Source organism: Moschus berezovskii, chromosome 4 (genome assembly GCF_049115385.1).
Source record: "Moschus berezovskii isolate FMDL1 chromosome 4, NW_MosBer_1.0, whole genome shotgun sequence".
Taxonomy (NCBI): Eukaryota; Metazoa; Chordata; class Mammalia; order Artiodactyla; family Moschidae; genus Moschus; species Moschus berezovskii.
The window spans coordinates 10,713,192-10,739,159 of NC_142463.1; the positions used below are offsets into that span (position 1 = coordinate 10,713,192).

General features: G+C 43.0%; 1 protein-coding gene across 2 annotated transcripts in view; it reads left to right on the forward strand.

Annotated features, from left to right (window-relative positions):
* The first annotated feature begins 5,521 nt into the window (after positions 1-5,521).
* Positions 5,522-25,968, forward strand: part of AGO4 (argonaute RISC component 4) — a 41,878-nt gene continuing 21,431 nt past the window's right edge. The window contains exons 1-6 of one of the 2 annotated variants that reach the window (XM_055401990.2): positions 5,522-5,905; positions 13,264-13,429; positions 18,948-19,068; positions 24,790-24,971; positions 25,146-25,282; positions 25,373-25,507. In XM_055401990.2, the coding sequence (XP_055257965.1) occupies positions 5,887-5,905; positions 13,264-13,429; positions 18,948-19,068; positions 24,790-24,971; positions 25,146-25,282; positions 25,373-25,507 (760 nt within the window). In that variant the 5' untranslated portion in view covers positions 5,522-5,886. Of the gene's footprint in view, positions 5,906-13,263; positions 13,430-13,595; positions 13,675-18,947; positions 19,069-24,789; positions 24,972-25,145; positions 25,283-25,372; positions 25,508-25,968 lie in introns of those variants that run through there. The other variant, XM_055401991.2, reaches the window with a different exon arrangement.

Below are 25,968 nucleotides of genomic sequence, written 5' to 3' on the forward strand. Positions count from 1 at the left end.
ACTCCTCAGAAGATTTACAGATTAAATGCAAGCCCTATGAAAAGTCAACGGCCTTTTTTGTGTGCAGGTGTGCAAATGGACAAGCTGATCCTAAAATTCATATGGAAATGCAAGAGGCTCAGAATAGCCAAAACAATCTTGAAAAACAAGAACAAAGTTGAAGGACTTAGATGGGGTGCTAGTCTTAAGCAGAGGTTTCAAGAAGTCTCAGGAACTTCCACTTGCTCTCTTGGAACTCTGTTTGGAAAAGGCTCCCTGAAAACATGGCCAGGCTGCTGTTGCTGCTGCTGCTAAGTCACTTCAGTCGTGTCCGACTCTGTGTGACCCCATAGACGGAAGCCCACCAGGCTCCCCTATCCCTGGGATTCTCCAGGCAAGAACACTGGAGTGGGTTGCCATTTCCTTCTCCAACGTGTGAAAGTGAAAAGTGAAAGTGAAGTTGCTCAGTCGTGTCCGACCCATAGCGAACCCACGGACTGCAGCCTACCAGGCTCCTCCATCCATGGGATTTTCTAGGCTGCTGTATAATGAGAGGCCACACAGAGCAGACATAAGTCAGCTGCATTCTCCCCGCCATGCCCCAGACAGTGAGAGAGATCACCAACATTAGCAAAACCACCCTGCTGGACTATAGTTGACCAGACCTGTAAGTGAACCCCACCAAGCCCAGCCCAGATCTGCAGAGCCCATAAGTCAATTCATAAACTCATGAGCAAAAAAAAAAATGCTTATCCTAGAAAAAAATAGGAAGACTTATACTTTCTGATTTCAAAACTTATTACAAAGCTACAATCAAGACAATAGCATAACAATAGACTTAAGAATGATGGAATGGAATTGACAGTCCAGAAATAAACCCTTATAGGCAATCAATTAATTTTGACAAGGGTGCTAGACAACTCATTGGGAGAAAGAATAGTCTTCAACAAATGGTGCTGGACAACTTGGTATCCACATGCAAAGGAATGAATCTGAATCTTCACCTCGCACCCTATACATGAGTTAACTCAAAATAGATCAAAAAACTCTAAGAGCTAAAATTGTAAAACTCTTAACAAGTTAGAAATAAGACTTCATAACCTTGAATTAGGTTTCTTAGATATGATGACAAAGAAGCATAAGCAATCAAAGAAAAATTGGACTTTTAAATGAAAACCTTTCGTGTTTCAAAGGACACCATAAAGAATGTGAAATGGGGAATTCCCTGGTGGTCCAGTGGTTAGGCCTCCATGCTTTCACTGCCAGGTCCTGAGTTCAATCCCTGGTAGGGTAACTAAAATCCCTCAAGTTGGATGGCATGGGCAAAAAAAAAAACAAGTGAAATGACATCCTACAATATGGAACAAAAGTTTTACAAGTCATATATTTGATAAGGGATGAACTTTGGAAACACTATGCTAAGTGAAAGAAACTAGCTCTAAAAACCACATATTGTATAATTTCATTTATGTGAAATACCCAGAATAAGCAAATCCATAAAGGGCAGAAAAAAAATGAATGGTTGCCAGGGACTGAGGGGAGTGACTACTAAAGCATTCTGTTGGGGTGATGAACATGTTCTGAAATTAGATGGTAGGGATGATGGCACAACTTTGCAAATACACTAAAAACCACTGAATTTTACACTTTAAAATGGTGAATTTTATACCATATGAACTATATCTCAATTTTTTTTAATGCAGAAGACCAAGGCTGCCAATGGAGTAGTAGCAGGTGGGCAGAAGTTCTGTGGAGATGCCAGGCAGTGTCTCTTGGACAGCTAGCCTAGTTCAGTAATGTGCAACACAGGTCTCCGTCCTCAGACAGAGTGGCTATACTTCAGCTCCCACTTAAGAATTTTGTTTGAACAAGGGGTCCCCAACTCAAGAAGAGTGAAAGCCCCTAGCCCAACTGATCGACTGCAAAGAAGTTCCTCCTCAACTTCTAAGCTCTAGACTTGTGGAACGATTGAATGAGGAGAGGCTGGGAAGTCAAAACACCACCAGAGACCAGCAGCCCAGACCAGGGTTGGAGTGGCACAAGCAGCATGGGTGGCTGGAGCCCTGCCATCTGGCACAGTGTCCACTAGCAAGGCTCCCTCTGGCAACATCTGGTTTCAGGGGGGAGCACTGATACATTCAAGAAGTCCAGTGCCATTCATAAACCTCGACTGAGCGTGTTCTGGCTCTCACTGTCAGATGGGTTCGCCAAGTCCCTGTGCTCAGACGGCTCAGACACAGGATGTGTAAACACGCTCAGTCCCTGATGGCTCTGCTCCCTTCTCCAGGACGGAGCTGAGATCATAAGCTCACTGTCTCTCAAGGGAGAGCAAGACAGTAGCAGGGGAGCAGCTTTTAGCTGTGGGAAAGGAGGGCAAGGAGGAGAATTGGTTACTATTGGGCACTCATTCTGTTCCAGACACCCAGGAACATGCACATCTCTGGTTTAACTTCTTCCTCACAACATCCTTCAGCAGTAGGTGAAGGGGCTTGTCCCAGGTTCTTAGAGCTGGTATGCTGTGGAACTAGAATGTGAACCCAGATTGGAAAGTCTGCTTTCTGGAGAAGCTGGGAATTCACCCAGAGCTTTCCACCTAAGTGCCTCCGCTGGACCATTTCTAGCTCCCACAGTTTACACATTACTTGTTCATTCATTTATTTATTTATACATTTCCCCAAACAGGCATTTGGCGCCAAGTAACATATTAGGCGGTGGCTCAGATGGTTAAGAATCTGCCTGCAACATAGGAGACCTGGGTTCGATCTCTGGGTTGGGAAAATCTCCTGGAGAATGAAACAGCTACCAACTCCAGTATTCTGGCCTAGAGAATTTCATGGATAGAGGAGCCTGGCAGGCTACAGTCCATGGGGTTGCAAAGAGTTGGACACGACTGAGCAACTTTCACAACAACAACACAACCACAGGTTAGGCAACAGAAACACAAACCCAAATACCGGAATAAGGCATAAGCCCTGCTCTCAAGGATTTATAATGCAATGGGAACCAGTCCTGAATTGAGACAGGAGACCAAGAGCTGAGTTAATCATACTACCAAGGGAATCCCTGTAGTAGTTGTAGTCTGATAAGATGGGAAGTAGTTTTAACATGAGAATGAGAATTCGAGGTTTGGTGACATTCAGGGGGCGGGGGCGGTGGTAAGTGGGGAGGTGGCAAACAGATTGTCAATTCTATACTCATCTCCCACCCTGTCCTGTAAATGTGTGCGGTGTGGGAGAATGAGCAGGCACCATCAGAGAAAGCTGAGGGGGAAGTGGTATTTTGGGGCCCAGCTTCTCAGCCACAGCAGGAAGTGGAGGGAGGGCTTGTCAAACGCACTGAGGTTTAGGGGAACTTATTGACTATAGAACTTTGGTTTCGGGGGTTCAGTCAGAAGGGTCTTCGGAAAGGGGGCAGTAGTTGCCTGAAAGGGAGTGAGTTTGGGGAGAATGCAGATCCTCAGAGCAGTCACGAATGACAAGGGTGAGAGACTGCGGTCCAGACTATGGCCCGAGTACACTTCATACTCCGAGGTTTCTGGGCTATTTTCAGTGCAGGAAACAAGCTATGTTTTCTGCTCAGCATACCAAATAGAATATGGGGGGAAATTTGCTAGGAAGCAGGAGGGGGAAAGTCAGTCTCAATCCAGGCTGGAAGCCACCAGCGCTGTGTGAAAAGGAAGAATTTAGCCTGGAGTGGAGAAGGGAGGTGGCTATTAGATTTAACTCAAAGCTTGACCTTTAGTCGGTTTTCCTTATCCTCTTAACTGTCTGCTAGTCTGTTCATTTAGTGAGTACTAATTCCCCTTCAAACTTTCTGACCCTATCATAGTTTCCAGTTAATATCTGGCTTAACAGAGAAGCGGCATGGTGCTATGGAAAGAACTTGGAGTATGGTATCAACAGACTAGCATCTAGAGACTTGATTAAAAGTCTCAGTTCTATAGCCAACCAAGGATGGAATCAGCCAGCACTAGAATTCAGGATTTAGAACTCCAATTTTTCCATGCTTCTCAGCTGTATCATGTATTGCAGAGCCTGACTTCTTTAGCTTCCCTGAGGTGCAGTTTCCTCATCTGTACAAATACTTTCCTTAATAATACCTACCTTACAGGTGGTCAAGAAGACTAAACGACATGTGAAGCCCGTAACACAGTGCCTGGCCATGGTGTGCCCCAAATATTTGTTTAAATCATTTTTATCATACAAAAATTTCTTGGCTCTATGGCTGCACATTGCAGATGCTCAAATGACTATCTCACTACACATGTTATGGGGTGGATTGTGCCCCCAAAGAATTTGCACACCGTTAAAATGAGATGGCTGGATGGCATCACCGACTCTGTGGACATGAGTTTGAGTGAACTCCGGGAGTTGGTGATGGACAGGGAGGCCTGGCGTGCTGTGATTCATGGGGTCGCGAAGAGTCGGACACGACTGAGCGACTGAACTGAACTGAACTGAAAATCCTAAGTCCCATTACTTCAGAATTCACTGTATTTGGAGAGAGGGTCTTTAGAGTGACAGGTAATTAAAGTAAAATGAAATCTGTAAGGTGTGCCTTAATCCAGTGTGACTGACGTCCTTACAAGAAGAGGACATTTGGACACAGACTGTATAAAGAGGAAAAACCATGAGAAAGCATAGGGAGAAGATGTCATCTATATGCAAAAGAGCGAGCTCTCAGAAGAAACCAATGGATCTTAGATGTTTAGCCTCTACAACTGTAATAAAATTACTTTTGGTTGTTTAAAACACTCAGTCCTTGATACTTTGTAATGGCAGCTCTAGCAAACGAGTACAAGATATACACATTGTACCTTTTTAACTGGTGGCCGGAGAGCTGCCTTATTCTCAAGACTAGAAACTGGTTTTGTCCTATGTTCTCCAACTGAAAGTCCCAACTCAAAGTCCCAAGGATGCTGGGTCTACTGGGCTGATCTTGGAGCTGGGAATTGCTCCTTTGACTCTTGGCCGCTACCGTGAAGTCATCCAAGAAAGCAAAACCTTTCTCTCTGAAGTGACTGGTGACTTGCTGAGCAGAGTGCATAGTCAACGAGAGTGCATCATTATCATAGTCCATTCCCGTGGTACTTTCGGCTGCAATGGTCGGGACGGGCACCTAAGAGTACACCCCTGGATGAAGAAATGGAAAGGAAATGCTGCGTCCGTGTGACCCCGGTGTCCTCAGTCCCAGGACAGCGGAGAAAGAGGAGACAGAAGAGAACGAAGTGGTCCGAGGTGGGAGGAAGGAGTAGAGGTGTCCGACGTGAATCTCAAGACACTTTCCACCGAGGGAAGTGGAGAGCTGTGTCCTGATCAGCGGAGTCTGGAATGGCGACCTTTCTCTGGCCACCGGGTGTTGGGAGAGTCTGGGTGGATAGCGCGTAGGCCCCCCAGAGCCCCGCGGGAGAAAGCCGCCCGGGGCCACCGGGCTGTGCGGGCGGGCGCGCGCCCCCGACAGGTCCGCGGGGCTCTGCCCTCCCCGGGCGCGCGCGCGCGCTCCCCACCCCGCCCCTGCCCCGCGCCGGGCTGGGAGGACCTGGCGTCCCGGGCCGCGCACGCCCCCTCCGCGAGCCGGGCCCCCGGGCCGCGCGCGCCCCGCGCCCCGTGCCCCCTCCCCGCCCGGCGGGCGCGCGCGCTGGCTCCCGCTCCCGCTCCCGCTGGCAGCCGCGGCTGCGGCGGGGATTGTTTTTGTTGTCGCTGAGGCCGGAAGAGCCGCGGGAGCCGGGTCCCTGTCCCCGGGCCGGGCGCCGCCGCCGCCCCTTGCCCAGTGCCCGCGTCTCCGCGGCGCAGCCCGAGCGCCAATATTCCGGAGATCAAGCGTTACGCGGCGGCGGCGGCGGCGGCGGCGGCGGGGCCCGGAGCGGGAGGCGCCGGGGACCGGGGCGAGGCGGCCCCCGCCGCCGCCATGGAAGCGCTGGGACCGGGTGAGGAGCGCACTCGAGCCGGGACCCGGACCGGACCCCGGGAAGGCTGGCCCGATCCGGTGGCCCGGATCGGCTCGTGCGTACCTGGGTTGGGCCGTCAGGCCTGGGGGAACGGGGCCGTGCCCAGCTGCACAAGGCGGAGGGAGCCGACCCCGGCCTCGGGAGGCGGGCGGGGGCACGGGTTCCGCGCCCCAGCCTGGAGAGATGAGCCGGCTCTCTAGGTCTAAGGCGGGGAGGCCCAGGAAGGTGGCCCACGACCCTAGGTGGAAGGGAGAGCTGACCCAACCTCAGGGAGGGGGTTTGTGCTCCAGGGTGGAGGCGAGGCCAGAGGGGGTCACAGAAGGAACGACTGTACCAGGCACGCAGCGGGGCCTGGCCCGGACCGGACCGGGAAGGACTCCGCCACCAGGGATATTTTGGCTTGGGGCCGCACCCCTATTTTTCTTTGCCCTGGCAGACAGTCCAGAGCCGTCAGATAAGGAAGAAGAACTTCCCCTAAACACTTCTCCTTTGCCCTGAAGGCAAGGGGCAAAGTGCCCACCCTTTCTCAAAGGCCCTGAAGTCTCGAGGAATATGTTTCTGTATCTGTGTCCACCTGTCATTCTGCGCAACAGACCCGCAGTGGTCTGTCCTAGCGCCTCCGTGACAGGCGAGTTACACACCGGCGACTCCAGCTCAAGCTTTAACGCCCTGAGTATCTTCTAATTGGGTTGGAAGTAGTTTTGAGGATCAAATGAAGGAGAAAGTGCTTTGGAAACTGTAATTCCTCGTCGTTATGAATGGCCTCTGGTTATCTCCCCAACTTTGCCCAAACCAGAAGAATCATTCCAGGTTGTAACAAATGCCCTGCAGATTGGAGTCTGCTGCTCCCACTTGGAATTCCAAGTTTCTAATGTAGGTCAGGGTTTAGGGGGTCTGTGTTAGAATTAACTTTAATATTATATCTTATCTACGTAGTTGACTTAGTTGTGGAGCATTTCATTGTTTTAGTGCATAGAAAACTCAGTCTACTATTTGAGTTTGGAAACTTTGAAGGTGTGTTTGTTTATTTAAAACTTGTTGACATGACTGACTGATTCAACTCCACCTTAATTTGCTGCTTATTTTTTAAAGGACTTCATAATCTAATTTCATATGCCTCTTAAAAATAAATTGGTTTTGTCACATTAATATTATTAGATAAACCTCAATGTGAGTATTACACTGAGTTCCTTCAACTACATCCTCCAGCTAAAAGCAGGATCTGGTCTTTAGGAATGTAACAGACTTCTGTTCAATCCAATCTAGTAATTTAATAGTTGTATAACCTTGGGCAAATTATTTAATTCCTTTGAACTTTCATTTCTTCATCTATAAAATGAGGGTAGTAATAATTATGTGCTGCAAGATTGCTGTGAGTATGAAATAAGGTAATGTATGTGAGAAGTCTTGTTGTAGATAGTAATGCATTGAAAATACTCAACAAATGTTTCTTCCTTCTCTTCCCTGTTAGTAGGTCATAACTGAATCAACTGTTGGCTTTATGAGCTGATATTGAAAGAGGCTATGTAACTGTATACAAACTAAATTTCACGGAAAAGATCAATCTGTTGGTGTTAGGAACATCCCAGGGACTCTTTTTTTTTTTTTTTTTTTTAGCTTTTGCAGGTTTGAGGGCTTATCAGTTCACCCAGGATTATGGAAAATTAATTCTCACTAACCACATTTACGAGATACTAATGAAAGAGCCAACACAGATCTTTTCTGTTGGTTGGAATATTTTCTTGCCTGCTGTCTAGCAAACTCCATTTTTGGTGTCACAGTACCTTGGAAACCCAATTAATAACAAGAAGCTGCTTGTTGAGCATAGAATCAGAGCGAAGGGAGTTGCTAGTCTTGTGGGATATTTCATCCAGGCCAAGAACCTGGAGAAGCTTTCTTGCTTCTTTGTTGAAGCACATAGATTTAGTGCACTGTTCCCTCCTCACTTGAACAATCACTGAAGCATGTTTAGTCTTGCTCTGCTCTCTCTCACCCAGTTTCAATTTCTAACAGCAACTAGGAAGTTTTAGATTAGATTACCATTTATTTTGTTTATATTAATAGTAAGGCTTCCCTGGTGCCTCGATGGTAAAGAATCTACCTGCCATGCAGGAGACCCATGTTCAGTCCCTGGGTTGGGAAGATACCCTGGAGGATGAAATGGCAACCCACTGCAGTATTCTTTCCTGGAGAATCCCATGGACAGAGGAGCCTGGCGGGCTACAGTCTATGGGGTCACAAAAGAGTCGGACATGATGAGTAACTAACACTGTCATATTAATAGTGCATGCGTGCTCAGTTGTGTCCGACTCTGCAACACCATGGACTGTAGCCCACCCTGTCCATGGAATTCTCTAGACAAGGATACTGAAATGGGTTGCCATTTCCTACTCCAGGGATCTTCCCACCCAGGCATTGAACCCAATGTGGAATTGAACCCACATTTCTTACATCTCCTGCATTGGCAGGTGGATTCTTTACCACTTGCTAACATTTATTTTTTTTACAGTGCTTTACAGTTTGGAAAGTGCTTTCTCAGCTGTTAGTTCATTTGATCTTCTGCGAGGTAGGTAAGGAAGGTATTATCCCCATTTTACAGATGAGGTTCAGAGAGCATAAGTGTCTATATCAAGGGCTCAGGGCTAAATGATGAGGATGAGTCTGGATCACGTGTCTAATGCCCTCCTCTTCCGTTAAGCTGACTTCATCTAGTCTCTGTTGAGTCATAGTTGTTACCTTTTTGGAAGATGTAATTCTCAGACTTTGTCACTAAGTTCTTGAGATGCTCCCAACATGGGGACCTTTGAGAAATAACTGTAACATTTATACAAGTGCAGTCATAATAGCTAACACTTATCAAGTGCTTACCATTATGAGGTACCGTATTAAGGCTTTTGGGCTTCCCATGTGGCGCTAGGGGTAAAGAACCCATCTGCCAATGCAGGAGCCTAAAGAGATGTGGGTTCGATCCCTGGGTTGAAGATCCCCTGGAGGGGGGGCGTGACAACCCACTCCAGTATTCTTGCCTGGAGAATCCCATGGACAGAGGAGCCTGGCAGGCTACAGTCCATGTAGCGTGGCACATCAAGCCTTTTATATACATCACCTCATGAGAGCCTCACAATAGCCTTATGAGACAGGTGCTAGTATTATCATACCTCTTCCATTTTATAGATAAGGAAATTAATTGGCTAAGAAACTGGCCCCTAGGTCATGTAGTTGAGTTCAGTTCAGTTGATCAGTCGTGTCTGACTCTTTGCAACCCCATAAATCGCAGCATGCCAGGCCTCCCTGTCCATCACCAACTCCCGGAGTTCACTCAAACCCACCTCCATCGAGTTGGTAATGCCATCCAGTCATCTCATTCTCTGTAGTCCCCTTCTCCTCCTACCCCCAATCCCTCCCAGCTTCAGAGTCTTTTCCAGTGAGTCAACTCTTCGCGTGAGGTGGCCAAAGTATTGGAGCTTCAGCTTTTGCATCAGTCCTTCCAATGAACATCCAGGACTGATCTCCTTTAGAATGGACTGGTTGGATCTCCTTGCAGTCCAAGGGACTCTCAAGAGTCTTCTCCAGGACCACAGTTCAAAAGCATCAATTCTTTGGCGATCAGCTTTCTTCACAGTTCAACTCTCACATCCATACATGACCACTGGAAAAACCATAGCCTTGACTAGACGGACCTTTGTTGGCAAAGTAATGTCTCTGCTTTTTAATATGCTATCTAGGTTGGTCATAACTTTCCTTCCAAGGAGTAAGCGTCTTTTAATTTCATGGCTGCAATCAGCATCCGCAGTGATTTTGGAGCCCCCCAAAATAAAGTCTGACTCTGTTTCCACTGTTTCCCCATCTATTTCCCATGAAGTGATGGGACCAGATACCATGATCTTAGTTTTCTGAATGTTGAGCTTCAAGCCAACTTTTTCACTCTCCTCTTTCACTCTCATCAAGAGGCTTTTTAGTTCCTCTTCACTTTCTGCCATAAGGGTGGTGTCATCTGCATATCTGAGGTTATGGATATTTCTCCCAGCAATCCTGATTCCAGCTTGTGCTTCTTCCAGCCCAGCGTTCCTCATGATGTACTCTGCATATAAGTTAAATAAGCAGGGTGACAATGTACAACCTTGACGTACTCCTTTTCCTATTTGGAACCAGTCTGTTGTTCCATGTCCAGTTCTAACTGTTGCTTCCTGAAACCTTCCTGCATACAGGTCTCAAGAGGCAGGTCAGGTGGTCTGGTATTCCCATCTCTTTCAGAATTTTCCACAGTTTGGTGGGATCCACACAATCAAAAGCTTTGGCATAGTCAATGAAGCAGAAATAGATGTTTTTCTGGAACTCTTTTGCTTTTTCCATGATCCGGCGGATGTTGGCAATTTGATCTCTGGTTCCTCTGCCTTTTCTAAAACCAGCTTGAACATTTGGAAGTTCATGGTTCACCTATTGCTGAAGCCTGGCGTGGAGAATTTTGAGCATGACTTTACTAGTGTGTGAGATGAGTGCAATTGTGTGGTAGTTTGAGCATTCTTTGGCATTGTCTTTCTTTGGGATTGGAATGAAGACAACTTTTCCAGTCCTGTGGCCACTGCTGAGTTTTCCAAATTTGCTGGTATATTGAGTGCAGCACTTTCACAGCATCATCTTTCAGGATTTAGGGAGTGGTAAAACCAGGGTTGAAACCCAGGCAGTTTGGTTCCAGACTTTATTTCTTCAGAAGTTGCTTGATAAATTCAAAGAAACCAGCTTTGGGGATGGAAAAGTTTAGAATATATTTTTCTAAATAAATCTAAACTTATTAAAAGGAATGATCACTCACTTTCTAACTTTTCTCTCTTGCCATGGAAAAGAAACACACTATTTGCTTTTCTCCACTTCTTAATCCCTTTCCTTCATTTACTCTGCCTCTGTCTCTTTAAAGAGCATCAAGTACTTCTGAGAGGTATAGATGCCATAGGATTGTGAAATATACTGAAGAAGAAAAAGCCCTGAACTGGGAGTTAGGAGACCTAGATTCTAGTCATGATTTAAAATGGAAGTCATATGTCCTTGGGCAAGTCATTTGTTCCAGATTTCTGTTTGCAAATTTCTATCATAAAGCTGGATTTGTGATACAGTGATTGCTTAAGTGTATCTTGGAATATGCAAGGCTGACTTATCTATATGATTTAGTTGGGTGAATACAGTATGCCTGTCCACCTCTGATGTTATTTATTGCCTGCTTCTAACATTGTTTATAAATGCCTTATCACACCCAGAGTAGAGCCCCTTGTTCACCAGAAATGGAACTCAGCTCTAAGAAATATATTTTAGTATAAATTATGTGCTTTTGTTTTAATGAAAAATAATCAAGTCTTTAATTTTAGAAATGACTAGATTTCTGTTTAGTTTCTATCTGAAACTGCTACAAATATTATTAGTACTGTTCAACAGTTATTGAATTCCTACAATGTGCTCATCATTGAATTAGGTTTTAAGATAACTTTGAATTGGAAGTCCATGCCTTCTAAGAGTTTACAGTCTAGCAAAGGAAACCGTAATTTAACAAGTTGTTTCTAGATACTTGTCTTACATGTTCCCTATACAAAAGATCTTGGGGACACAGAAGATGCATCCTCTATCCTAGGAGAGTCTGGAAAAGCTTTCCAAGGAGGTTGCACTTGACCAGAGTTTTGAAAGACAAGTATAATTCATGGGAAGAATGAACAGTGAATTTAATACATGAAAAGATTTTCAGTATTTTAGGAATTAGTGTGTGGTGATCTGTCAACACAAATTTCATTGAAGTGTTTGCTTTGATTTTCCTAAGTGAAATTGGACCAGAACAGCTTCTTACTTCAAAGTGTTCTCTCCTTGGTGAATTGTCTTTGTTCTTGGTGAAATACCATTGCAACAAGAGAACCTGTTGTAACTTCCCTTTGTAAATACAGCTCACTTTACTCAACACCTATTCATAGCAGAAAAAAAATGTTTATTTTTTGGACTGGTGTGTATTTGACAATATCATCAGAAAGGAATAAGGTTTTCTGTAGACAGATATTTCCCAGACTGTTTCCTTAAACCCTAATTTACTGACTATTGATAGATGTTTGATTTTAAAAACAGAGAAAGAGTTAGTGTGTGTGTGCATGTGTGTGTGTTCTGGGGAAAAATAAGTCAGGTAAATGATGAGTTAAACAAGCGTATTTATTACCTGACTTGTTACAGAATTTAATATGATAATATATATATTGGAGTTTTAAGAAGGGAAGAGAATATGCAGGGTTCTTTTTTCATTTATGGAAACCTTTCTTTTTTTATAGAATATCTTGTTAACCATCAACAGAATAATTTGGAATGACTGCTCTATCTAGACCAGGATTTCTCAGCGTCAGTACTATTCGATACTTTGGACTGAATACTTCTGTATTTTGGGGGGCTGTCATGTGCATTGTCAGTATCATCCCCCAATTCGTGACAACCAAGAAGGTCTCCACATATTTGGCAAATGTTTACTGGGGGACAAAAGCTCCCCCAGGTTGAGAACTGCTGGTCTAGACTGTCAGTTCCTTGAAGGCAGAGGTTCTATCTTTTTTTTGAATCTACAGTACAGCTTAGACATGGAATAAATGAATAAATGTTTGTTGAAGAAATAAGCTAAATCTTATGGTCAGGAAATATCAGATTGTCCAGATTTTTTAAATTTCAGGTTATAAGGAAGAAAGTCTAGCCTCATTGGTATTGTTTCACTGTCTAAATTAGCAATTAAATTGATAAGGATAGCTGCTATTTAATCTCTGACAATCTGTACAAAACTATAATAATCAAGCTAATTTGTGGAGGATTAATGGATCATCTCCAGCCTGCACTGATGATGGCCTCCAGAGTTTAGAGATGATTTTATTTTAAAACGCATACAATTTTGTAAGCCTAGTTGTAGATCTGCTGATACTGATAAAAGATTTTAGAGAGGTAGAGTGCATCTGAGAGTTCATCATATTGTATCTACTGTTGACATCCCCCATATTCAAAATAATAGCAGCATAGAAAAAATATTTAGAAATCTAGAGAATCTTAGGCCAAAAAGCTTTTGACATAACTTTTTATATCAGAGTATGTTCAGCGAATGTTAAGATCACAATAATTGTAGCTGTTTTTGTTTTGTTTTGGCTGGGCTGCAACAGCTTGTGGGAATTTAGTTCCCTGACCAGGGTCTGAACCTGGGTCCTTGGCATTGACAGTGCAGAATCCTAACCACTGGACTGCCAGGGAATTCTCAACTGTAGCTATCATCATCATCACGATGAAGGGAATATTATCCTTCACAAACAATAGCACATCAAATAATCTTTCAATCTCTTCAGGACCTCCAGCCAGCCTGTTTCAGCCACCTCGTCGTCCTGGCCTTGGAACTGTTGGAAAACCAATTCGACTGTTAGCCAACCATTTTCAGGTTCAGATTCCCAAAATAGATGTGTATCACTATGATGTGGATATTAAACCAGAAAAACGGCCTCGTAGAGTCAACAGGTAAGGATTAAAAAGAATACACTTCTATATGTATTTAAATACACATAGTTTATTTATTATGAATCTTGTTCTCTAAACTCTTTTAACATGTAGGCTTTGTTTTTCTCTAAGATGGTGAGTTTCTTGATAGCAGATATGCTGTCTCATACTTGGTTCTCCTTCATAGATTCTAGCAGAGTGCTGGATGCATCATCCTTCAGTCAGTAAATAATGAATGAAGAATGGGCCCTCTTTCACGTCCAAAGGTAGCAGAAATTTATGAGAAATAGATGAAACCATTGATATCTATGGAAAATAGAACTATCTGGAAATTCAAATTTTCTTATTAAGAGTTGGTATTGGACATGAGAAAAATGTAAGTGTAAAGACAGAAGAATCATCTTGGGGTACTGAAGAAATTAAACTCAGAGAGAAGCTCTGTTTAATTCTAGCGTTAAGAGGAGTCTAGACAGGATGATTTAAGTATTGTGGTCTGTATAACAGGAGTTTACCGAAGGTGAAGATATAGCCCTATAACAGATCTTCTTCTAGTGTGCTGAGATCACTCGCTTTCCTCGTCTCTGTTTCTTCACTGATATTCAGACAGTCATTAACATTATAGTTCTTGCCTTTTCAAGAATACTTTTACTGTCAAGTGAAATATTTTTTTTGTGGCTTGATTTTTTTTCTCATTGTAGATCAATTTTTTGGCTTTCTGGTATAGTTCAGTCTCATGTAAACCTTTAATTGTTTGACTGTTGTATAACTGAAACCAACAGTAATAGAAGAGATGGTAATGGCTAATATTGATGCATTCAACATATAGTGCTCATTGTGTGTCAGGCATTGTTCTGTGTTCTGGGAATATAACATGAAAAAACAGGCAAAAGTTCCTACCCTTGAGGAACTTATGCTGTAATGGGGGAAAAGTCCAAAACTAAATGAATAAACAAATAAAACATATTATTTACTAGTTGATGATAATGTCTATGAAGAAAAATAAAACAAGGATGGAAGATACAGATTGAGGATGGGCCATTGATTTTATGTGTGTATGTATAGATACATACATATGGTATATATGTATATTGTAAATATGTATATCTTAAGACAGTAAAGAATCTACCTGCAGTGTGGGAGACCTGGGTTTGATCCCTGGGTCAGGAAGATCCCCTGGAGGCGGGCATAGCAACCCACTCCAGTATTCTTGCCTGGAGAATCCCCATGGACAGAGTAGCCTGGCGGGCTACAGTCCATGGGGTCTCAAAGAGTTGGACATGCCTGAGTGAGTAAGCATGTATATGTGTTGCACACATATTATGTAAGATGTGCGCGTGCATGCGTGTATATATGAGTGCGCATATTATATGTGCATGTAATATACACATAATATATATGCGTGTGTGTATGTGTACATGTGTGTGCGTGCATGTTACAATAGTGTAGTTAGGGAAAGTCTCACTGAAAAGTGAAATTTGAGGAGAAACCTAGAGGAGGTGAGAGATATCTCCTAGAAGAGAACCCCAGGCAGAGGTAGCAGCTTGCATGGTGTATTCAAGGAACAGCAGATAAAGCCTGTACTGCTGGAGTGAGGGGGAGAGTGATAGAGAAACTCCTAAGGGCCTGATCAAGCAGAGTCTTGTAGGTCATCCTAGGACTTTACTGCTTACTCTGATTAGATGGGTTTGAGTAGACATTTGATGTGACTAACTTAGATTTTGAATGGATCATTCTGGCTGCTGTGTTGAAGATGAAGCCTGGCAGTTAAGGCTGAAAAGCCAAGAAATCAATTAGGAAGCTCTTGTAATGATTCAGGTGAAAAGGGATGGTGACTTGAACCTGGTTTGTAAAAGAGATAGTGACAAGAGGTGGTCAGAGTCTACAAATATTTTAAAGGTGGTGTCAGCAAGATCTGTTGATGGATTAAAGGTGAGGTATGAAAGAAATGAATCATGGCTGATTCCAGGGTTTTTGTCCTGAGCAGAGGGAAAGATGGAGTTGCCATGAATCGAAAACTATGGGAGAGGCAACAGGGGTGGCAGGTCAGGAGAGCTGTAGTTTTTGAAATGCTATGATTGAGATGTGTGCTAGACATCCCAGTGGAGACCTCAAGCAGGAAGTTGAATGCATGAGGTGGGGCTCAGGGGCCAGGTTATAGGCTGGAGACAGACATTTGAGTCATCATCAGCGTATTGGTGGTAAAACCATGAGACTGGGTGAGGTCATGTAGGAAGTGAGTGTGGTTGAAGAAAGGGAGGCTCTCAGACTGAGTCCTGGGGTGACAGTGCTTGCAAACTGGGGAGATGAGGGAGAATCAGCAAGGAGACTGGTGGCATGGAGAGGCCGCTGGGATGAGGGAAGACCAGGGCCAAGTGAGGAGGCAAGGGAAGAGGCTGTTTTAAGCTGAAAGAACTGATCATCAGTGCTCAAGGAGCATTGAATTTTGCAATGTGGGGCTCACTGGGGACCTTGGTAAGAGTAGTTTTGAAGGAGAAAAAGCCTCGTGAGAGAAGATTGAAGAGAGAATGGAGGAGCAGTTAGAGACAACTTTGTCAGGAGATTGATGCCGTGGGAAGCAGAGAAATGGACTGCTCAGATGAGGAGGAAGGGTCAAATTTCAGTGTTTCTAAGATGAGAGAAATTGTAGGTATTTGTATGCTTAAAAGAATAATTCAGTAGAGTGGAAAATTTTGATGATTCAAGAGAAATGAAGATTCCTGGAGTTATATCCTTGAGCATACCAGAGTAAATAGGCTGGTTAGCAGCCATTTAGTCTTTTTCTTTCTTTTTTTTTTTTTTAAAGAAAATCCTTTTTTTAAAAAAAATGTTTGTGTTAGTTGCTCAGTTGTGTCCAACTCTTTTGCGACCCCATGGACTATAGCCCGCCAGGCTCCTCTGTCCTTGGAATTCTCCAGGCAAGAATACTGGAGAGGGTTGCCATTTCCTTCTCCAGGGGATCGTCCCTGGCCCAGGGATCAAACCCAGGTCTCCCACATTGCAGGCAGATTCTTTACTGACTGAGCCACCAGGGAAGCCCCCTTTTTAAAAAATACTTATTGTTATTTATTTATTTGGCTGCACCACGTCTAAATTGTGGCATGTGAGCTCTTCGTTGGGGCATGCGCACTCTTAGTTGTGCAAACTCTTAGTTGTGAACACTCTTAGTTGTGAGGAATCTAGTTCCCTGACCACGGATTGAACCCAGGCCCCCTGCATTGGGAACGCTAAGTCTTAGCCACTGGACCACCAGGGAAGTCCCGCAGCCATATAGTCTCGTCCAAAACATCCATAAGATATTTGGTCCACGTCAAAAGGTCTCTGAAATTTAGTCCTATTCAAAACGTCTGTGAACGTATTCAGCCCATGCCAGATTTTTGTTTTGGATGGAGCTGAATATCAAGGCCCTCTTGTTGTGGACCAAATGTTTCATGGATGTTTTGGACAGGACCAAATGTCCTGCAAGGAGTAGGCTTATTGCATGACAAGCACTGTTCTAGTTCGTCTATGTGTACTTATTCACTTAATATGACAATTTTTGTGGTGGATTTTATGATTATTGTAATCCTACAAATAAAGAAATAGATGTGAGAGAGTAAGTAACTTGTCCAAGGCCATACAACTCCCAGGAGCAAGTTACTTGCCATTCTGAATTTTTAACTTTTTCTCTTTGAAAAAATTATTGTGCTGCTTGTCTCACAGGTTGTTGTGAAGATTAAGTGAGAATAGAGGTGAAAATATGTTTTCTTACTGTAAAATTTTATGGTTATATTTTAAGAATGTAAGATAAGAAATTACTCTCTCAGTCTGAAAATATACTATTCTTAAGTCAACTTTTTAAAATTGGGAATGTATGAAACTATATTTCTCCATCAGTTTTTTGCAGTTGCGTGACTTAGTTTGAAAACATATGACTTTCCCACAGATTTCATTTGTAGTAGTCTTAACGCCTTGGCTTTTTGTGTGTTGTTGTTTAGTTGCTAAGTCTTGTCAGATTCTTAGTGACCACACAGACTGTAGCGTTAACAGGCTCCTCTGTCCATGGGATGTCCCAGGCAAGAATACTGGAGAAGGTTGCCATTTCCTTCTGCAGGGCATCTTCTCCATCCCAGTGATCTAACCTGTGTCTCTTGGCAGGTGGATTCTTTACTGCTAAGCCACTAGGGAAGCCCCAGTGCCTTAGCTAGTTGTGATTTATTTTGGCTTTTAAGATACAGTTCACACACATGCGCTCACTAATATTGATGAGGCATAGCACCTGATTTTTCACTGACTTTAGTATTCCAAATACTAAAGATTCAATCCAAATACTCACAGATTCAATTCTATCTTAAACAGTAGATTCTAGTTTCCCCACATCTGCATTCATCTTAGATCCTACATACAGTGTGATCTGGTGTATATGACAAAACACTGTTCATGTTTGATTGAGAGAAAGGCTTTCATTCTAAAAAGAAAGAAACTACACTAGTAATGGAATGGGGATATTTTATGGGAGGAGGAAATTTTATGATGTTCCCTTCTTTATACTGCTTGGAAGCAGTTTGGCATATAATATGACATTAGAAGGACTAAAGCTGAAGCTCCACTACTTTGGCTACCTGATGCAAAGAGCCAACTCGTTGGAAAAGACCCTGATGCTGGGAAAGATTGAAGGCAGGAGGAGAAGGGGACGACAGAGGATGAGATGGTTGGATGGCATCACTAACTCAATGGACATGAGTCTGAGCAAGCTCCAGGAGATAGCAAAGGACAGGGAAGCCTGGCGTGCTGCAGTCATGGGGTAGCAAAGAGTCGGACATGACTGAGTGACTGAACAGCAACAGTGCAGAATAATAAATTACTTTAGTCAAAGGAGTTGCCTTAGTCTATTGACTATGATGCATCTTAGATTTATTGATCCTCAGATGTCTGCCCACTCTCTTTTCCAAAACCAGTGTACTTGAATCAGGATGCATATTTGATAACAAACTTATTATTGTTCAGTTATGAACATGCCAAATTTAGATACCTAAGATAGGTTACTCTTATAAGGTTCTATTTATCATAGGAGAGGATTTTCGAAAGCAAGAATCTGAGAAGATGCTGCAAATTTTCTTCTCTTTCCTTTTATTCTCTCCTTTTTTGTTGTCATCCCATGATTGCTTTTGTTCACTTGCTTTTTTTTTTTTTTTTAATTACTTGAATCTGTAACTTTAACTCTTGCTTTTTCCAAAGAATTTTGATCCTCATATTCCAGGCAGAACTGGCCTGGGTCATCTTTTTCTTTTTTTGCTCTGAGCCACTTTTCAACTCTTTATTGACTTTGTTACAATATTGCTGGCATCTTAGCTCCCCAACCAGGGATCGAACCCATACCCTCTGGGTTGGGTTCTCCAGGAACACAAGTCTTAAGACTTCTCCAGGAAGTCTTAACCACTGGACCACCAGGGAGGTCCTCCAAGGAGTTTTGACCTGAATTTAGATAATTAAGGTATAGTGATAGTTTCCTGTTCACCACCATTTCTCAGAGCTAACCTCCACTGTCTCCATTACTGTTAAGGGAGGTAGTAGATACAATGGTGCGGCACTTCAAGATGCAAATATTTGGTGATCGGCAGCCTGGCTATGATGGCAAAAGAAACATGTACACAGCACATCCACTGCCCATTGGACGGGATAGGGTAAGTGTTAACAGCAAGAAACATTTATTAGACTTAGGTCGTTTAGTAGTAATTACATAGGACAAAGATATTTCCCTTTCCAATGACAATTCAATTCTTAAAGCTGTTTCTCATGGTGGTGATAGATTTGTTATTCTGTACATATTTTCTTGTTTTTTAATTAATCGATAATTGACTCTTAGGATTTAGGTTGATTATTTCCACAAACTGTGGAAAATTCTTAAAGAGATGGGAATACCAGACCACCTGACCTGCCTCCTGAGAAATGTGTATGCAGGTTAAGAAGCAACAGTTAGAACTGGACATAGAACAACAGACTGGTTCCAAATTAGGAAAGGAGTACGTCAAGGTTGTATATTGTCACCCTGCTTATTTAACTTATATGCAGAATACATCATGCAAAATGCCAGGCTGGATGAAGCACAAGCTGGAATCAAGATTGCCAGGAGAAATATCAATAACCTCAGATTTTCAGATGATACCACCCTTATGGCCGAAAACGAAGAAGAACTAAAGAGACTCTTGATGAAAGTGAAAGAGGAGAGTGAAAAAGTTGGCTTAAACCTCAACATTCAGAAAACTAAGATCCTGGCATCTGGTCCCTTCACTTCATAGAAAATAGATGGGGAAACAATGGTAACAATGACAGACTTTATTTTTGGGGGCTCCAAAATCACTGCAGATGGTGACTGCAGCCATGAAATTAAAAGATGCTTACTCCTTGGAAGAAACATTATGACCAACCTAGACAGCATATTAAAAAACAGAGACATTACTTTGTCGACAAAGGTCCGTCTAGTCAAAGCTATGGATTTTCCAGTAGTCATGTATAGATGTGAGAGTTGGACTATAAAGAAAGCTGATCGCCAAAGAATTGATGCTTTTGAATTGTAGTGTTGGAGAAGACTCTTGAGAGTCCCTTGGACTGCAGGGAGATCCAACCAGTCCATCCTAAAGGAAATCAGTCTTGAATATTCATTGGAAGGACTGATGTTGAAGCTGAAACTCCAATATGTTGGCCACCCGATGTGAAGAACCGACTCATTTGAAAAGACCCTGATGCTGGGAAAGATTGAAGGTGGGAAGAGAAGGGGACAAGAGAGGATGAGATGGTTGGATGGCATTACAGACTCGATGGACATGAGTTTGAATAAGCTCCGGGAGTTGCTAATGGACAGGGAAGCCTGGCATGCTGCAGTCCGTGGGGTCGCAAAGAGTCAGACACGACTGAGGGACTGAATTGAACTAATTTCATCTTTATATATGTTCCAACTTTCTCACAGTGTGAAAGTGCCACCTGAATCTGAACAGTAGAATTTTTATTACTTGTAAAATATTGTGTAACACTCACTTATGAAAATATTTATGATACCACAATAACTTTTTAAGACATTTGCTCTTAAAATTTAAAAGCAATGAATAATTATATACTCATTATAAACGTATTCAGACAATCTAGAAATGCTACGGTTTCCTGCTTCCCCACCTGCTTGCATCCTCATCCCATTTTCATTTTCAGAGGGAACTACTATAATAGTTCGTATGTGTCCTTTCAGATATTTTTATGTGCATTAGCTACTTAGGCATGTTTGTTGTTGTTGTTGTTTAGTCGCTAAGAGGTGTCTCACTCTTTTGCTACCCCGTGGACTGTAGCCCGCCAAGCTCCTCTGTCCATGGGATTTCCCAGGCAAGAATACTGGAGTAGGTTGCCATTTCCTTCTGCGGGGGATAGTCCCGGCCCAGGGATCAAGCCTGTGTTTCCTGCATTGCAGGTGGATTCTTTACCACTGAGCCACCAGGAAAGCCCATTTATGCATGTTTATATACATTATTATTTGTTTGCATATTGTTCTGTGATTTATTTTTTCACTTTTCACTTAACAATATATCTGGGAGATCTTTCCATCTCTGTACATTTACATCTACCTTACTTTTAAAATTTTTTTATTGTGGTTAAATAATATATAACATAAAATTTACTATTTTAACCACTCTTAAGTGTACAATTCAGTGGCATTAAATATATTCATATTGTTATGGAACCATGACCACTATCTATCTGTGGAACTTTTTATTATCCCAAACTGAAACTCTGTACCCATTAAACAGCAACTCCCTATTTCCTCCTCCCCTATCTCTGGTAACCACTATTCTACTTCTAGTCTTTATGAAGTTTTTCTAGGTACCTCATGTAAGAGGAATCATACAATATTTGTCATTTTATGTCTGGCTATTTCACTTAGCATAATGTTTTTAAGGTTCATCTATGTTGCAGCATCTACTTTATTTTTAACTATTACATAATCAGTTCAGTTCAGTCGCTCAGTCGTGTCCGACTCTCCGCGACCCCATGAATCACAGCACGCCAGGCCTCCCTGTCCATCACCAACTCCCGGAGTACACTCAAACTCATGTCCACAGAGTCGGTGATGCCATCCAGCCATCTCATTCTCTGTCGTCCCCTTCTCCTCCCGCCCCGAACCTTTCCCAGCATCAGAGTCTTTTCCAGTGAGTCAACTCGTCGCATGAGGTGGCCAAAGTATTGCAGTTTCAGCTTTAGCATCAGTCCCTCCAATGAACATCCAGGATTGATCTCCTTTAGAATGGACTGGTTGGATCTCCTTGCAGTATAAGGGACTCTCAAGAGTCTTCTCCAACACCACAGTTCAAAAGCATCGATTCTTCGGCGATCAGCTTTCTTCACAGTCCAGCTCTCACATCCATACGTGACCACGGGAAAAACCATTGCCTTGACTAGACGGACCTTGGTTGGCAAAGTAATGTCTCTGCTTTTTAATATACTATCAAGGTTGGTCATAACTTTCCTTCCAAGGAGCAAGCGTCTTTTAATTTCATGGCTGCAATCAGCATCTGCAGTGATTTTGGAGCCCAAAAAAACAAAGTCTGACACTGTTTCCACTGTTTTTCCATCTATTTCCCATGAAGTGATGGGACCAGATGCCATGATCTTTGTTTTCTGAATGTTGAGCCTCAAGCCAACCTTTTCACTCTCCTCTTTCACTTTCATCAAGAGGCTTTTGAGTTCCTCTTCACTTTCTGCCATAAGGGTAGTGTCATCTGCATGTCTGAGGTTATTGATATTTCTCCCGGCAATCTTGATTCCAGCTTGTGCTTCTTCCAGCCCAGCGTTCCTCATGATGTACTCTGCATAGAAGTTAAATAAGCAAGGTGACAATATACATCCTTGACGTACACCTTTTCCTATTTGGAACCAGTCTGTTGTTCCATGTCCAGTTCTAACAGTTGCTTCCTGACCTGCATACAGGTTTCTCAAGAGGCAGGTCAGGTGGTCTGGGATTCCCATCTCTTTCAGAATGTTCCACAGTTTATTGTGATCGACACAGTCAAAGGCTTTGGCATCGTCAATGAAGCAGAAATAGATGTTTTTCTGAAACTCTCTTGCACCAGAGGGCAGACAAACTGAAATCATAATCACAGGAAACTAGCCGATCTGATCACATGGACCACAGCCGAATGTGGTCCACTGGAGAAGGGAATGGCAAACCACTTCAGTATACTTGCCTTGAGAACCCCATGAACAGTAACAAAGGGCAAAATGATAGGATACTGAATGAGGAATTCCCCAGGTCAGTAGGTGCCCAGTATGCTACTGGAGCTCAGTGGAGAAATAACTATAGAAGGAATAAAGGGATGGAGCAAAAGCAAAACCAATACCCAGCTGTGGATGTGACCAGTGATAGAAGCAAGGTCCGATGCTGTAAAGAGCAATATTGCATAGGAACCTGGAATGTTAGGTCCATGAATCAAGGCAAATTGGAAGTGGTCAAACAGGAGATGGCAAGAGTGAACGTCGACATTCTAGGAATCAGTGAATTAAAATGGACTGGAATGGGTGAATTTAACTCAGATGACCATTATATCTACTACTGTGGGCAGGAATCCCTTAGAAGAAATAGAGTAGCCATCATGGTCAACAAAAGAGTCCGAAATGCAGTACTTGGATGCAATCTTAAAAATGACAGGATGATTTCTGTTCGTTTCCAAGGCAAACCATTCAATATTACAGTAATCCAGGCCTATGCCCCAACCAGTAATGCTGAAGAAGCCGAAGTTAATTGGTTCTATGAAGACCTACAAGACCTTTTAGAACTAACACCCAAAAAAGATGTCCTTTTCATTATAGGGGACTGGAATGCAAAAGTAGGAAGTCAAGAAACACCTGGAATAACTGGCAAATTTGGCCTTGGAGCACGGAATGAAGCAGGGCAAAGGCTAATAGAGTTTTGTCAAGAGAATGCACTGGTCATAGCAAACACCCTCTTCCAACAACACAAGAGAAGACTCTACACATGGACATCACCAGATGGTCAACACCGAAATCAGATTGATTATATTCTTTGCAACCAAAGATGGAGAAGCTGTATACAGTTAGCAAAAACAAGACCAGGAGCTGACTGTGGCTCAGATCATGAACTCCTTATTGCCAAATCCAGACTTAAATTGAAGAAAGTAGGGAAAACCACTAGACCATTCAGATATGACCTCAATCAAATCCCTTATGATTATACAGTGGAAGTGAGAAATAGATTTAAGGGACTAGATCTGATTGATAGAGTGCCTGATGAACTCTGGACGGAGGTTCGTGACATTGTACAGGAGACAGGGACCAAGACCATCCCCATGGAAAAGAAATGCAAGAGAGCGAAATGGCTGTCTGAGGAGGCCTTGCAAATAGCTGTGAAAAGAAGAGAGGCGAAAAGCAAAGGAGAAAAGGAAAGATATAAGCATCTGAATGCAGAGTTCCAAAGAATAGCAAGGAGAGATAAGAAAGACTTCCTCAGCGATCAATGCAAAGAAATAGAGGAAAACAACAGAATAGGAAAAACAAGAGACCTCTTCAAGAAAATTAGAGATTCCAAGGGAACATTTCATGCAAAGATGGGCTCGATAAAGGACAGAGATGGTATGGACCTAACAGAAGCAGAAGATATTAAGAAGAGGTGGCAGGAATACACAGAAGAACTGTACAAAAAAGATCTTCATGACCAAGATAGTCACGATAATGTGATCACTGACCTAGAGCCAGACATCTTGGAATGTGAAGTCAAGTGGGCCTTAGAAAGCATCACTACTAACAAAGCTAGTGGAGGTGATGGAATTCCAGTTGAGCTATTTCAAGTCTTGAAAGATGATGCTGTGAAAGTGCTGCACTCAATATGCCAGCAGATTTGGAAAACTCAGCAGTGGCCACAGGACTGGAAGAGGTCAGTCTTCATTCCAATCCCAAAGAAAGGCAATGCCAAAGAATGCTCAAACTACCAGACAATTGCACTCATCTCACATGCTAGTAAAGTCATGCTCAAAATTCTCCAAGACAGGCTTCAGCAGTATGTAAACCGTGATCTCCCAGATGTTCAAGCAGGTTTTAGAAAAGACAGAGGCACCAGAGATCAAATTGCCAACATCCGCTGGATCATGGAGAAAGCAAGAGAGTTTCAGAAAAACATCTATTTCTGCTTCATTGACTATGCCAAAGCCTTTGACTGTGTCGATCACAATAAACTGTGGAACATTACATAATATTTAATATTAAATTATCCCCCTACTGATGGAACATAAGTTGTTTCCAATGTTTAGCAATTACAGAAAGTGTTAGATATCCTTATAGGTATACTATATTGACTATTCCTGGGGTCTCTCAGCCTTTGTAAATGTGTCTGTATATGTATTTTTCCTTAGGTTGATATGGAAGTGACCCTTCCAGGTGAGGGTAAAGACCAAACCTTTAAAGTGTCTGTTCAGTGGGTGTCAGTGGTGAGCCTTCAGTTGCTTTTAGAAGCTTTGGCCGGGCACTTGAATGAAGTCCCAGATGACTCAGTTCAAGCACTTGATGTTATCACAAGACACCTTCCCTCCATGAGGTTAGTTTGAATTCTTTGCCACAAATGTCAGACTTTTGTTGGTAGGTTGCATTGGTGCCCATGACTTCTGCATAAGTCATAGTTCAAACTTGGTTTCAGTTTACAAAGTTGAGAGTGAAATGAAAGATCCTTTCAAGTTTTTATTGTGAAGCATGCAAATTCTTGTTTCTTCAGGTACACTCCAGTGGGTCGCTCCTTTTTCTCACCTCCTGAAGGTTACTACCACCCTCTGGGAGGGGGCAGGGAAGTTTGGTTTGGCTTTCATCAGTCCGTGAGACCCGCCATGTGGAATATGATGCTCAATATTGATGGTAGGATGGAACTCCGTTAATGTTTACTCTTTGGGCTGGTTTTTTGGTCTTTTCTCTTTCCCTGAAGCCAAGTATCCTTCTCTGTTTTAGTATCTGCAACTGCTTTCTACCGGGCTCAGCCTATCATTGAGTTCATGTGTGAGGTTTTAGATATTCAGAACATCAATGAACAAACCAAACCTCTAACAGATTCCCAGCGTGTCAAGTTTACCAAAGAAATCAGAGGTAGGTATTTGCATCACTGTGGTCTTGGTCAGGCAGCTCAGTGTGGTCCAGGGAGCACCGTCTTACAGTCAGACACCCCTGGGCTTCCATCCCATTCCTGCCAGTTTTATCATTGGGGCTTTGGGCAAATTACTTAACCACTGTAAGCCTTAGTGTATTCCTCTCTAAGGTAAAAATAATAATATGAATCTTGTAAGGTTGCTGTGAGAATTAAATGCAACTGGATGTATAAACTTCTAGCACATGTCAGGCATTTAGTAACTGTTACTTTTACTTACTTGAAAACCTTCATTTTAATAAAATGGAAGGACTGAAATGTCTCATGGGTACCCACTCCTTCTGTGATGTTCCCCCAGTGTTCTCTGGTTGGGGCAAAGATGGACACCCCTGGTGTGCGCCTGTGTGTGTGTGGGGGGGAGCATGTCTGTTTCCCCAGGTGTCTGACTTCGCATGCTGTTCTT